Source organism: Nicotiana tabacum, chromosome 10 (assembly GCF_000715075.1).
Source record: "Nicotiana tabacum cultivar K326 chromosome 10, ASM71507v2, whole genome shotgun sequence".
In the NCBI taxonomy this organism is placed as follows: domain Eukaryota; kingdom Viridiplantae; phylum Streptophyta; class Magnoliopsida; order Solanales; family Solanaceae; genus Nicotiana; species Nicotiana tabacum.
Window position 1 is genome coordinate 49,423,431 of NC_134089.1, and position 16,055 is coordinate 49,439,485.

At 35.4% G+C, this 16,055-nt stretch overlaps 1 protein-coding gene and 1 long non-coding RNA gene across 2 annotated transcripts; both read left to right on the forward strand.

Moving 5' to 3' along the window:
* The first annotated feature begins 337 nt into the window (after positions 1-337).
* On the forward strand, positions 338-7,463 carry LOC107780353 (putative serine/threonine-protein kinase WNK5). The gene is made up of 7 exons (XM_016600876.2): positions 338-1,227; positions 2,800-3,065; positions 3,559-3,782; positions 3,887-4,044; positions 4,177-4,498; positions 6,091-6,432; positions 6,801-7,463. The coding sequence occupies exons 1-7, from the start codon at positions 1,150-1,152 to the stop codon at positions 7,190-7,192; spliced, it is 1,782 nt and encodes a 593-aa protein (XP_016456362.2). The 5' UTR covers positions 338-1,149; the 3' UTR covers positions 7,193-7,463.
* Positions 7,464-9,343: 1,880 nt separating this feature from the next.
* Positions 9,344-15,715, forward strand: LOC107780345 (uncharacterized). The gene is made up of 3 exons (XR_001646797.2): positions 9,344-9,778; positions 14,532-14,599; positions 15,460-15,715. It is a non-coding gene; the product is annotated as an uncharacterized LOC107780345 (long non-coding RNA).
* Positions 15,716-16,055: the final 340 nt, after the last annotated feature.

Here is a 16,055-nt window from a genome sequence, read left to right on the forward strand (position 1 = left end):
GAGAGGAGTTATAATAAACACAAATACGACCAATTTTTCTAACTTTTGTGTTTGACTTGGAATTAATCTAAAATAAAGCTTATTAGAGCATAATAACCACAAACACACACAAACAAAAAAAAGACACACGTCCAAATTGGATTTAAAGAAAAAAAAAACTCAAATAATGGTACCAAATAATTCCAAAATAAAACTTCTTAGAACATAATAACCAAAAACAAGACACACGTCAAAATTGGACTTAAAATGAAAATAAAAAAGCTCAAGTAATGGTAGAGAGAAAAAGTCAGCAAATTAAATTTTATTATAAAGTCACCTCTAAAAGGTCAGATATCATGTACCATCACTAGCTACCAGAAACGTCTCACCCTTTTGTTAGCACCAAAAGTCTTCTTGTCCTTCTAAAATCTCTTCAACATTATCAACCCTACTATTTACACCTACATAAAATTTTCTTTTCTTTCCCATTAGCCGACGCCAACTTGTTTAGATCCTCCTATGTAAATTCTCATTCACCACAAAAAATGTCAATTCCAAAACATGGGCACAGATGCCACAGATTTTTCAAGTTTAGAATCCCATTAATTACTTGTCTAAATTAAACTTGAAAAGTTACGTTGTTGACAGATCAGATATTCCCTAATTTTGTTGATAGCATCTCCACCTCTAATAGTGTGTGTTATTGACTTATCAATTAAGTCGATAGCAAAAAAGGAAGATTCGTATTCCTTTTGTTTTTCTGGAAATTAAAGACAAATGATGATTTGTTGGGATTACAAGTTCTCACTTGAAGTAGTAGGGATGGCTTGGATTATGTTAAGGATTGATTACTCAAGGCTTTTTTGGCTATTGTTTGGTGTTTTCTCTTACGAAAATCATGAAGGAAAACTTCGGATTTCCTAGCATTTCTCTCTCCCTTTCTTTCTTTTCCCGCTCTTAGTCACTAAAAAGTGTTATTCTATCCTCCGGTGGACTGAATTCTGCCAAGAAGTTCTTTCTCTCACACCCGTTTCATTAATTTCACTTCTTTCATCAAGATAAACAACTACTTCTCATTCTAATAAAGTTTAGTGAAAATAATATAGTTAGTGATATATATACACAATCTTCAAAAGAAAAAGAAGAAACTTTTCTTTTGATTCATTCACCATGCATAAAGTTCGGATGTTTAAATTAAACTCGGAGTTGGAATATGTGGAAATGGATTCATCTAAACGCTATGGACGTGTAAGTTTTTCATATCCTTTTTCTCTTTATTTTTTTAAGGCTTCATATCCTTATTCTTAATGGTGATTAATGCTTTGTGCTTAATCGATACGATAGAGTGAATCATCGTCTCTCTGGGAATTACTCTACCAATGAATACATTTCCTCTTTTCTTCTTTTTGATTTGAATTGAATTTGTCGAGTCTAAACTTTTTTAATTGGACGTTTTTTGATTTACAACTTCGCAACTCTTTCAAATTATCATACAAAACTAAATTGAAACCAAATTTCATATACTTCTATCGTTAGATCAAGATTCTTTCTAACAAAAAATAGTAGATGATTTCTTCTTATCCTTGTTATAGTAGGTAAAACTATTTAATGTTTATGCTAATAAAAAATTGCAAGTATTGCTGAAACAATTCAAGTGTGCGCAAATTGATTCGTAAGAAATAGCATGCTATAGGCCGGCAAATGTTAGTTGAAAACCTCCAAATGGCGGACCTCATCATTTCTAAAGAAGCATGTTGTGAAGCAAGTTGACTTTTAGAAGAAATATTTTTATTTGTTAATTCTTGATAATATAATCCTTTTTTTTTTAAATTTCGTTTTTGGTTGGCGATGAACCACCAAAACTTGTGTGGTATAAGGATTTTGGCAGATTACTTTTAGAATCTTATCACATTTAAAAGAAATCCTAATTAAGCTAGGAAGTCATGATTGATAATATATTTTGATGATGATGCTTATGATGGATATAAAGGGGAAATATCAAGAAACAGTGTTATTAGTCTAAATACACACTAAATTAATGGTGTTTCGACTATCCGTCACATGATCACACAGTAGACAAAATGTCTATATACTCATATATTGGTACGTATTCTGCGTTCAAAGTTCAGATTGAATTAAATACTTAATTATAGTTTGAAATTGTGAATATAAAGACAATGTGTAAATGCAAGGAAGAAAAAAAATCTATATATAGGTGATATCATTTAATTGAGATTAAATTTAATATGCTTACTTTAATTAGGTTCAATATTTGCTAGGAGTCTCGTAATCTTGCAGATATTTATAAGCCAATAGAAGAAAACAAATACTTCTAGTACTAGACAAACTAATTTTTAAACATTAGTATTTGACTATGACAGACTTAAAAGAAGTAACACGTTGAACAATAAGGATTCACATAACCGATCACAATTTATTTGAGATTGAAACACTCTAATAATAGTAGCTGTAGTTAAGCAAGAAGAATATGATTTATTAGTATGATATCTTTTATCCATAAATAGCTAACACTACCTAGAGTTTTACTGCATATTCTTGAATTCAATCTTATTTCATCTTGCTGTTATTCCTACTTGTTGAAATTATCTTTTCTTTTCCGTCGTTCTCTAACCGAGTGTCTATTGGATACAACCCCTCTATCCTTCCAGGGGTAGGGGTAAGGCTGCGTACATCTTACCTTCCCCAGACCTTACTTGTGTGAAACTACTCAGTTTGTTGTTGTTGTTGTTGTTGTTGTTGTTGTTGTTGTTGTATTTGTAAGCTACTAATTGTAATTATGATTAATATCTTCCTTTGCAGTTCGAAGAAATCCTTGGAAAAGGAGCAACAAAGATAGTGTATAAGGCATTTGATGAATTACTAGGAATAGAGGTAGCTTGGAACCAAGTGAAACTCAATGATGTGTTTAGATCACCTGAAGAATTACAAAGGCTCTACTCAGAAGTCCATCTCCTCAAGGAACTTGATCATGAATCCATCATGAAATTCCATGCATCTTGGATCAATGTTGAAGGCAGAACCTTCAACTTCATCACTGAAATGTTTACCTCTGGCACTCTTAGAGAGTAATACATCCGCATCCCATATCTTGATTTTTTTTTAAATTATATATACCGATACTGCAATTTATCTGTGCGGTTGTTATAACATATTATATATTATTCTATTTTCCTACATAGTTACCAACATATTATGCTCTATGACTTTATATTTAGTGTACCGATCACAGTGAAATGAATCTTTGTATTATCAGGTTAGGTTGATGACCTATAATAATAGGTAGCTGTTCATTATATGCTGCCATGATAAGTTAGGAAATAAAGCAATAACCTGCAATAACAAGTAAATTAAAATGATAGTGTAGCATTTCTTTTTCTCTGTATATATAACTTGAATTCATGCTTGATGTGAGAGTTATCAATTGTAGTAGGTCAACTTAACCTGATAATATAAATTTTTTTACATTTTATTAGACAGAACATAAACTCGATATAGTAGTGGTAATTTTAAAAAATTGATAAAGTTATTTAGATTGACTGTTTTCTTTTCTTGATGTAGGTATAGACAAAAGTATAAGAGAGTAAATATACGTGCAATCAAGAATTGGGCACGACAAATCCTCAAAGGTCTTGCTTATCTGCACGGTCACAATCCTCCAGTTATACACCGAGATCTGAAGTGCGATAACATCTTTGTCAACGGACATCTTGGCCAAGTCAAAATTGGTGATTTAGGCTTAGCGACCATACTTTGTGGATCGCACCATGCTCATAGTGTCATAGGCAATGACCTCACCTACTATTTTTGCAGTTCTTAAATATCTTTCATATATTTCTGGCTCCGTCACTGATGACTAAAATTATACTGAATGTTCTGTTATCTTTAGGTACTCCTGAATTTATGGCACCAGAATTATACGAAGAGGATTATGATGAACTTGTAGATGTATACTCTTTTGGCATGTGTGTATTAGAAATGCTCACTTCTGAGTATCCGTATAGTGAATGTTCAAATCCAGCTCAAATATACAAGAAAGTCACCTCGGTAAGATCATGAACGCGTATTCCATATCTTATTTTCATGATAAATATTTACACAATTAAATTACTTATGAAATACGTAACCTTATGTAACATGTTAAATCATACTGATAGCGTAACATATTTGTGTCGACAGGGAAAGCTACCAAAAGCATTTTACAAGATTAGTGATGCTGAAGCCCAAATATTTGTTGGAAGATGCTTGAATACTGCTTCTGAAAGGCCATCTGCTTCTGAGCTATTGAGGGATCCATTCCTTGCTGTTGATGAGGATGAACAATTATCTCCTGTCATAAACTTGCCATTTCATCAAAAGTTTACACCAAATGGGGAACAAAATGAAGTACCTTGTCAGTCTGATGATTCAGTACTAGGTGGCACAGACATGATAATAACAGGAACAATGAATCCTGCGGATGATACCATCTTTCTCAAAGTACAAATTTCTCAAAAGAATGGTAAATTGCTTCACCATTTATTTTTCAGAAATAAAGAATTGTAGTTCAAAAACTTGCATGCAAGAGTCAGGATCTTAATCTCTTTATAGTCTATATATATGTTAAAGAGGTGGCAAATGAACGAGTTAGCTTAAATTTGGATAGTCAATTCAATAAGGATCATGAACCAGCTAGTCCAAAATTTATTTGGGTCAAAATCGGTCAAATAACATGTCATGACCCAACCGGCTCAACATGATGTGACCTCCAATTTTATTAGACCTCCAATTTACTTATTTATTCTTGCTTTTTTGAAAAAGAAAAGTGAAAGCTAATGTATTTTTTTAAAAATTATCAGCTTAATTAAGTTCTTCAAATTTTATATAATTTCCAATCTTCAAATTTGATTCTAGCTAAAATCATCCCTCAATTATGGCTCAAAACTAGAGTACGTCCTTCTCTAATAATAGTGAACAAAAAACATCCCTTAGCTATCCAAAAAAGGCAAGAATCATCCTTCCGTTAATTTTCATTAAGAAACTAACAGCTACAACCAAAACATGTGTCAAGCACGTGACTTCAACCCCTAGCCCCCCACAAAATCTCACTATTTTATCCTTCCTGATCATCTCGTCTTCATCCTTCACCAAAGCTTAGGCTTCTAAAACTTATTTTTTTTCAATGTAATAAATATTAAAATATTCAACTTCTATATTAAACAAAAGACTTTCTAGAATTTTGTAAATTCAGTAATATAGTATAAGTTAATCTGAAAGCTATTGTATATGATATTATCGAATGCTTAAAGAATCTATAATATCAATAATACCATTGCTGGGTGTGGATGATTGACCTCTTAAACTTCGAGTCAGCATTTATCTATTGTTTCTTATGCTTCAACCCACAAGATCTGGTGCTTTTAAGAATGAGGAAGATATTTAGTCTGAGAAATAGCAAAATACTACTCCGGGCGAAAAAAGCCAAAACTTTTTTAATGGCTATTGTTGCTTTTACCTTGTTTGTGAGGCGTGGGAAGATAAGTAATGGAGAATAGCCCTAGCTTCAATTCTAGTTCAAGAAAATAACTTATCTTGTTGCTCTAGTTATTTTATGAACTTATCTTCAATCGTATAGCTTTTGAAGCCTAATATGAAAGAGCGGGATAGCTTCGGGAGGGATAGAATCAGGAGTATAGGGAGATCTTGGGGGAAGTCATGTGCTTGGCACAAGTTTTGGTTGTAGAAGGATGATTCTTGCCCCTTTTTTATTAGTTAAGAGATGTTTTTTATTCACTATTATTACACAAGGATGTACCATGAAGGATGATTTTAGCCAAAAACTCTTTAGGTTTGTGTGCATCTTGACCTGTTGTGTTACACTATTCTGTCCCTTTTGACCCAATAATTTAATGGGTCATTTCGGGTTCAACCCATTGGATCAAGCCAACAAAGGGGATATAATCCAACCGTTTAAACTCGGACGAGTTGCTAAAAAATGGGTTGATTTTGCCACCTATAAATTATGTTATGTGCCTGCTTATCTAGTAATTGTCTAGTTTTATTTAAGATGCCCTAGCAATTAAAATGTTACTCATTGGACTTGTCCATTTTTAGGCAAAGCAAGGAACATATTCTTCCCATTCGACATATCTAATGACACTGCAATGGAAGTGGCAGTGGAAATGGTGAAGGAGTTAGACATAACAGATTGGGATCCTCTTCAAATTGCTGATATGATTGACCAGGAAATTTCTGCTTTAATTCCAACATGGAAGAATTCACAGAACTCTGTTCAGAATTATGAACAGCAGCATAGCTTCAACTACGTAGAAGATGATGACGAAAACCATCGCAATCTTTTCTATTACATTTCCTCCCATTCTTCTTCTCAACTTTCTCTCCCTGGTCTACTCCCTTCATATCATCAAGAAAAATTGGACCATGATTGGCTTCAAGGTTTGTATCGGTTTCTTTTTTCATGATTGTGAAGTAATTTACGCGTCACATAAAAATAATTGAACTTTTAACCATTATGGCGATAAAATCAGTATGTTTGTCATTATAGGGGATAAAGTAGGGTGAGTTTACCATTATAATGTAAAGTTTAGTTACTTTAATGTGACAAAAGATATATAGTTCTGCAACTTTACCGTCATAATAGGTAAAAGTTTATTGAGTTTACTGGTATAGAAAGTAAAATTCAATTACTTTAATGTCACAAAAAATAACTTTGTGACTCTACTGTCATATGTGATAAGATTCAGTAATCCTACGTGAAATTAATTTGATATCTATCTGCAACTTCTCAATGTCCCGTGTTGCAGATGAGTTGAAACCGTATGATGATTCAAGTTCTCAATGCTCGATGAACTCCTATGGATCCTACAACAACTTAAACTTCTGTTCCCTTCAAGAAGATGATGCTGATTTGAACTACAAGAAAGCAGAATCTCAGTACTGTACTGATCAGAAGACAAACAAATGTACTACGAGGTTCTGTCCTGAAACAAACATGTCCAAAAATCAGAGCGCGCTAATGAATCAACATCCAAAATTGACTAAGGTAAAATCGCTAGTTGATATCCGTAGTCAATTGATGCATCGTTCTCTTGTAGAAGAGATAAATAAGAGGCGCTTGTTCAACACTGTTGGTGCTGTTGAGAATATTGGCTATCACGATCCAGCCTTCAAGAAAAGCCATGGCTTAGGTTGGTGACCTTCATATATGCTCGTCAAAGGTTATCCCGATGGTTAATGTTGAATGTGTAAACAAAGATCTCACACCATGTTAAAAGTACCTTTAGACTGGCTTAGCCCAAATAAAACGAACAGAATGTGATCTCTCTTCCGTCAAGTCCTTTGGGACTTGAAGACAATGATGAAATATTTTTACTCATCGTCTGATTGTAAGATATTATTGAATCTCAAAACTTTCAAGTTTATGTTTATGTGAACTGCAGTTCTCTGCCATAAATATTTGTTGTAAACTTGTGACAATATTCAACTTTTTCATTTTGGTTTAGCTCAATGCCTCAACTGAAGAGTAAACACGAAGTCCTCAAATATCGGATACTTCCTGAAATGGAATACATAATGGTCATCACCAGATAAAAGGTCACATATCAAGTCAGGAAGACTCATAAGTATGTTAACTCCTTATCAAATATTTCTCACGATTCTGCCGAGGCGGATGACCGATCCCATAATAGTAATGGCACGATTTCCTGTCATAGCGTATGGTCTGATCCCATAATAATAGTATACACTACCGAGGTCGTACGGTCCGATCCATAGATGCATATCATAATACTATCGAGGCGAACGACCCGATACCATAATGGTACTGCTGAGGCATTCAGCCCGGGCCCATAGGAATACTGAAACTTGACGGGTCATTGGCCCCACTCACGAATATACGTGTGAGTTATGAAATTTGAGAGACTTTTGAACAAATTCGTCCAATCGGGAGAAATTCATAAAAGAAAGTATAATTTCCACTACTAATAAATTAGCTCGTCAAGTGTCTAAAATAGCAAGTCCAATGCCTTACTCAAATCTAGTCCCAGGCTAAGTTACAATTTAAAATATTTAATCATGCAAGAATAACTCAAATAGTATAATTAAAATATGGTATGCGTCTAAGTTTACATGAACATAATCAGAAATTCTAGCAAACGCACGGGCACTCGTCACCTCATATGAGCGTAGCTCCCATAACACGTAGCACATAACAAATATAGCACCTACAGGGTAAATTTCCCCTCACAGGGTTAGAAAGCAGACTTACCTCGCTCCGAAATCCGATAACCGACTCCAACGCCTCTCTAACACCTCAAACCAATGCCAAACAATCCGAAACTAGTCAAAAAAATGTGCAAACCAATCAAAATATGCTCAAAGACTCATAATTTAACAATTAAAAATAATTTCCAACTCCACAAGAAAAGTCAACAAAATCATACCCCGAGCCCGTGCGTCTGGATTCCAAAAATTATCGAAGATAAATATTACCAATAGCACCACTAACTCAAATATATAATTTATTTCCAATTTCATGCCAATTTCGTGGTAAAAATCTAAAATTATCATTTCTAGGTCTTCTTCCAATATTCAGCAATTTCGACCAATTTTTATATTAAAATCCATATATAATCTATGTATTTAACTCACAATGGGTATGAATCACTTACCTTGGGACGGATGATAAAAAAGCCCCTTCAAATTCGCCCCAAAATCAACTCCAATGAGAGAAATGAAATAAAAATAAGTCAAGTCCCGATTTCAATTCTTATACACTGGCTAGTTGCCCTTCGCGATCGTGAAGGCCAAATCAGCCACGCCCAGCTCACTCTACGCGAGAGGGAAGGCCAAATATTTTCTATTACATTTTATTGAAATTATTTAAGTTTATTTAAATTAAATCTAAAAAGGTTTAAAGGCTAAATCGGCTACACTTGTAATTTCATAATCAAAGGAGAAATGGCCATTTCTTAAATCAGAAATGGCCCAAATACCCAAGCCCAATCCAAAATCTGACCCAGGTCCAACCCCTCTCTTTTCACCTTGGAGATCCATGACCTCCTTTACGATCCAATTAAATTGTGCCACATCACCCCTTCACCACACTCACAAAATAAACACACTTAATCCGAGCCGTCTATATATTTGATCAACGACCCACGTTTTACCTCGTATTTTCTTTAATTTTAAACACATCCCCGGATTTAATCTCAGCCGTCAAAATCTATAGATCCAACAATCCTCATATATTATCGTTTAAAGTGTTTAATCCCTGAATTATCAGGGCCGTTGATCTAAAGATCCAACGGCTCATATCACTCCCACGCGTTTAAGTAGAGATGGACTAACCTACCCAAAACCCCAATCATTTCCTTCCCCGACTCGGCCATCCCCTTTCCCCTTCCTCTCTCTGTTCTCTCAACTCACATAACCAAATCAATCACAAACCTTGCACAAATTCGTGCAAGGTCGTGAATCAACCATAAAATCATCCCTTCTGCCTCCCCAAGCCGTGATTCTCTCCAACTCCCTTCCCGTTTCATCACTTGAAATTCAAGTTCCTAAATCTGAAACCCTAGATTCAATGATGCAACATTAAATCTCAAGATTTCTCTTATGCGCTGTTAAATCTATGGCATGCATGGCCATTTCTTTAGTGTTATCATCATTATTCTTTGTTATCATTATTCTTTAGTGTTATCATCATTATTCTTTAGTGTTATCATCATTGGGGCTTTTATCTGGTGGATTTTGCTTTCAACGGACAGTTTCCCCATCTCAGGTAAAACTATCACTGCTCTTACCTCTGTCTTCTCTGATTTCACTCAATGTTGCTCACATCATCTACTCTTCGTCACTCTTCACTATCATTTTGAATCTGTGAAACTCTAAGGCATTGAATGCCACTATAAAAAGGGTCATTCAATGCCCTCACCAGGAGATAATCTAATACCATCGGAAATACAAAAAGAAAGAAAAGGCAAAATTTGAGCTTTCCTCACTCTTTACTGTTTTCTTTTCTGGTCCTAAGTTCGATTGCCTTATTGGTCTTGAGTATTGGATCCTTAAACGGATATTGAATCACTCTAGTTTGGTTTGCTACCCGGTAGAAGGTCAGTGTACACTGACCCTCCCTTTTTTCGATTATCTTTTTTTTCTATGCTTACCATGTCTGCTTCTGTTGATTATCTTTCGTTCATGATATATGTTAGAAGTTTATGATTGATTATTAGGTTCTGCTCTTATATGTTATCCTTATTGTTTAAGTTAATCTTTTCCTGATAATTTATATTAGTATGGCTGGTTAATTTAGGTTAATGAACCTTATGACTTAACTAGATAAATAGTTGTTATTAGTGAATGATATAATTCTTTTGAGCCTTTGTCATTGTTTAGGGATCTTCTGATGATTCCTTTGTGTGCTTGTTAACTGTAATACCATGTTTAGTTAGCTTGATCAAGTTGTGCTCTTAGACACTTCTTTGATGTCCCGTCGAGGGTTTTGGTTTGTTACAACTGTGCTATATTAGTCCTTGGTTAGTAATGGTATATCATATGCTAGTGTGTCTAAAAATGATCTCCATCATGTTATTCATGTCATTCACATTTAACCTGTCTGTTTGGACTGAGTGATCTGCTGCTAAAACCATGCCTGTGTTGTACATATTTTAAAGCTTACATGATCTAAACTCCTGTAATGAATTCATCAGTTTAGTATTATGTTGTCTGCTCATATGATATTTCCTGTAATTATGTAATCCTATGGAAACTTCCTTGTGTATAAGTTGAGTGAAGTCTATTGACCTTCCATGCTTTTGTTTGCCCAGTTGTTCTCATGAACTTCCTGTTTACTCTCATTTAGGAAAGACTCTTGCCTATGTTATTGCACTCTTCACTTGAGATTGCCTTAGAGAATAGAAGTCAAACGATGCCAGCCTTAACAACTTAAAAGTGTGGGGTCTGAAATGAAAGTCTACTATTGTCGCTTATAGACCTAAACAAATCCTAATGCTTACTTGTCCTGTTAGAATGAACACCCCTACCCATTGTCTTACACTTGGTTGATATCTTTGCCAATAAAAACAGAGCTGGATATTGGATGAGAACCTAATAGGCTAAAAACCATGTTATTAAATTAGAGATAGCTCAAAACTCACTTTCCTGCCTATGTAGATACCTCTGTTGATTGCTGCTACCTCTAAGGAATTTGATCAAGACTGTTAATACAAATATCTAGTATAATGAGGCCTTAATTTTGAGCATGTATGCTTCTGATTGTTCTGGGGATCATTTGAGTTGAATGTTGGAGTGTTATAAATATAGTTAAAGATTCTTGAAAATTTGAACTTGCCAGTAGAACTAATAAAGTTAACACGCATGTCTTCCATACCTTTTGGATCACCTAACTCCTCATTTCTAACTTGGACTAGTTTACTGATGGTTTCCATGAACTCTCCCTATTCTACATCTGATGATGATCCCCTTAAATGTTCTAATATATATGTTATGAATGAATGCTAAACATCCCTAGACATTGTTGGTACCTACAGTAATTGACTTTTACCTGTTGGGTTCTGATTTTAAGGTTAATGTTATAATTCCTAAAGTGTTCATGTCGTTGCATTTCGATTCTATTCTATGCAGCCTTTGAACTTTGTATACTTGAAATTTTATGCCTGCTGCTGCTCTCATGTCAGATATTGAGTGAATACCTCATTGGTATCTAAACCTTTGGGGAAGAGTATGTGTGAGTGACTAAGGGTATTTGGGGTGGGACCTAGTTTGTGGTTAACCACCTGTCAAATCAATAAATCATGGGATTCTTCCGTTCGACAAGATCCATTGCGGCATTCTAAACTGATTAGTGGCATTCTCCCTCTAAATATATATTATAAAAATTCGTTTGCGCTGACTCCAGGTCTAACAAACTCGTCTCCCCAAGTACAAGCTACTCGGGTAATAAGTCACACCGAAAATCGTCTAAACTCTTGTATGACGTCATTAATGTGCCAACAAGCCCCAACTCGAATATGACCAATAAGGAAAAGCGAACCTGAATTTAGAGCTATCCTGCTCGCGTAATGAATAAAACGACCAAATAAGTGCTATGAACCTATCTCATAGATGAGAAACAAAACACACAAATAGTTATAAAGAAACGTACCTAATATCTCACTGTTTTAGCGTGCAACCTGATCCACGCATGATACTGTTGTGGCGTGCAACCCAATCCACACATGATATCATTACGGTGTGCAACCGATCCAAACATCATACCCATGGCAACGTGCCACTCGATCTACACATAGCAATTACCAAGGGGATACCCATCGAGCCAAAATGCTCATACTCACTAGACACGCGTACATCAATTACAAGCACGACACATGCATAAACATAACTCTGGGGAGACATATATCATCTTGCGCTATGAAGACCTAAGCACGACTACTGTGCAATAAATAAATCAGTATCTCTAGAGCCATCACATAACACCACATGACTACACAGGATCACAACACATGTGTGAATAATCAAGCCACCTCACAACCTACATAGCTTAAATTGTAAAACAGGAAATAGATGATAAGATGAATAAATCCGCCATGCCCGAACACTCATCCGTAGACAATACTGTGCTGAATAAACATATCTAATATGGTGTAGAATATACATTCATTAGACCTACAAATGGCCCTCTAAATCGCTTTCAAACATCCCGAAATAGGTAAGTATCCTTTCAAGATCCACAATGACCCCATTCATGACACATAAAAAAAACCATCAAATCCTGAACAAACTTCGTAGTCCGCAACTATAGAAATGGTGCGTCTCTCAGACAAACTCTCCAATCTGCGATAGTACCAGGATCTCTGTACCTGGCCTCGATCTCTACTAAAATGATTGATACACCACCTCTACATAATCACCCTATGGGAGATACTTCCACAACCTACAACACCAAGTAACAAAATTTGAACATCAATGGCCATCGACCATGCTATTTCTATAGTGCTAGCCATGAATCCGCAAATCAATATACAATGCTTCTTCCACAATACAGACCATTCTCATGCAACACTAAAGTAGTGCCAGCATACTTTGAACACCTGAACTCTCCCCCGCTCCTTCGAGCTCGTGATATCCTTGTCAAAACCAAACCACAACCTTGCCCAATTTCCACCTCGCTCACCACATCAATCATGCTGCTGTGCAAGAGTTCTAGAACCCCATCATAACCATGAGCCACTAGTATAATAAATACTTCATCGGCAAGAAACCTTTCACTTAATTCATTTCAGAAGGAAAATCGTGACACTTAACCAACTTTCCTTTAACTGCAAAAGATACAAACCTCGAGTCATGGTCTAAACTACCATAACTCTTCGGGTCCAGTTTGCACATAACCAAACCATTAAACTGAGTCTTCTAAATCAACCGAGTCACGCAGACTGCCAAACCCACAAGTATAGCTACGAAACACCTATATATCCTTATTATACCGAAAGAACAGATCATTTTCCTTACCACGCTGATCTAACCCACTACTAAACTGACCCCACTTCTTTAGATTTACTCTTGACTTGCCTGTGAAGCAATACCACTTTTCCAACACATAATGGACCTCAATCAACACCCATCCCGAGTGACCCCAAATCACGAGTCCACATTATCTCAATACCATGAACCATTTTATACCCTCATATACGCTCAACAGTACTTTCAACTGGTATACCCGTTCTGATCAGACCTTTTGCGAATCCGAAACTGTTTCTTTCATCTCTCTAACACTGCACCACAGACCTGGTGGTAACATAGAAATACTCCAAAGTCTCTATCACAATTTGCTGCAATAATCAATCCTTGGCTATACAACGAACCCGAAAATCCTTAAGCACCACACTTTAAATGTTGGACCCACTAGAACCCTTGTCGAGAGTCGTCTCCTCTAAGCAAGTCCCGAATATATAAAAACAAACAACTGGTGCTACGTTAGCATACGAATACTCCAAAGAAGCAACTGAATGAATCATCTTCGTTGTGCATCATATTCACAAGAAGTATAAAATTTCCATGACCTTCACATGAATCGGTAAGGTGAACTGTAGCACATATCCATCAAATCCTTGCTCGAATTACCCCGTATGTTCTCTTCCTCAGTCATAACTAACCCACCAACTTACCGATAACAAAAAAAACACACAACCACGCGACCCAATCATCGATAATCAATTCCTTATAAATTTGTGCACTTGGAACATGGATTTGAAAGAGGAAAATTGAGGTTTTAGCCTACAACTTAGGAGAGTAAAATTTGGGGATTTGAAGGTGGATTTAGACTTTATTTTGGAATCTAATCACATATTTGGACTCATGGGGTTATGATCGGGATCTATCCAATAACCTGAGTTTTGACCAAGTGGGCTCGGATTGACTTTTGTTGACTTTTTAGATATTGAATGAAGATTCAAGCTTTATTATTTGAAATTGATTCCTGTAGCTTTATTTGATGTTATTGAGTTATTTTTCGCTAGATTTGAGCCATTTGGATGGTGATTTGCAATGAAAGATATTTTTGGAGTATTGATTTGGCTTGTTTGAGGTACGTATCTTGCCTAGCCTTGGTTTGAGGCACTAGTTGCTTGACTTGTTGATGATTGCTACATGCTAAGAGTGATGCACATACAGGAGATGAGCATGTGTGCATGCACCGAGTTTTTGTCCATGTTGTATAGTTCTTAGGCTATGTTATCCCTCGTATTGAATACTATGCTCCTTGCTATGTGATTTGGACCGGATTGGTAGCACATGAATGGTCTCTGCGGTTTGAGTTATAATAGCACATGAGTGACCTATGTGGTTGTTATATAATGGCACGTGAGTTGTCCGTGCAGTATGTGATAAGAATCTATCCTCCTAGGGTCGTTCTCTCATGTTTCTCTCTTGATGACGTCCACGCGATATGAGAAAAACTGATCAGTGTTTGGTTATTGCATCTCTTCTCTATTTGCAAACACCTTGGGTATATACATGATTTTATCGCATATCTTCTTTATATGCTAGTTTTGAAAGGTATACATGCATCTTTATGCATAACCGTTTGATAAAAAAAGTGAGGGCATGATACATATCTTTTCTATATATTAACCTGTGTATATTGACTTGATTCTTAATGCATATCTTCTCTATATATTAATGATCCTTTGGTGATAAATGGATATCTTCTTTATACGCCGAGTTATTGAACTATTATAAGATGTGCATCAATTAGGTTATACTTGTATTTTCATGCTTAGTTTTGGTATCATTATTGTCTACTTGTATATTTATGATCTGAGTAGGTTGGTAAGTGAGTATCATTGGTAATTTTTTCCACTATTACCTTGTCGAGGTTAGTCATAATACTTAAGGAGTACATGAGATCTATTGTACTCATACTACACTTCACACTTAATTGTGCAGATTCAGGTGTTGGATCCAATCTAATTTTGTGAGTGGAGCTATTCATTATGCTTTGGAGACCAAGGTAGAGCTGCTCCCTGATTGCAGTTCTCTCTTGCTATGTTAATGATTGTTGTTGTTTCAGACAATATATTTGTATTTCAGACTTGTATTCGTGTTGTAGAGCTTATGATTCGGTATTACCAGTTCTAGGGAGTTGTATTATGATTTGATATTATCAATGGCTATTTGCCTCTCAGACTTATCTTTTCTGTAATTCGTTATCATGTTTCTTTAATATTTCATGATTGGCTTGCCTAGCAAGTGGTTTAGGCCCCATCACAACCGGTGGTGATTTTGCGTCGTGACATGGATCAGATATTAAATAGAAAAAGAAAAAGAAAAATAGTGGACATAGATATTTAGCCAAGTGATGAGCTAATTAAGTCATATTAGTAATGAAATAGTACTAAAAATTTATTATTGTATTCTTTTATCATACAAGAGCTAATCACCGACGATATGATTTCTTTTAATTTCATACTTTGTTTTTTTTGGATACATTGCGTAGAGAAAGAATAATAGTTGAAATTTTGTTAATTCACTTAGATTTAATG

Coding starts and splice junctions, on each gene's coding strand:
- LOC107780353 (XM_016600876.2), top strand. CDS start 1,150: ATGCATAAAGTTCGGATGTTTAAATTAAACTCGGAGTTGGAATATGTG. Junction 3,783..3,886: donor CCATGCTCATAGTGTCATAG/GCAATGACCTCA, acceptor TGTTATCTTTAG/GTACTCCTGAATTTATGGCA. Junction 4,045..4,176: donor TATACAAGAAAGTCACCTCG/GTAAGATCATGA, acceptor TTGTGTCGACAG/GGAAAGCTACCAAAAGCATT.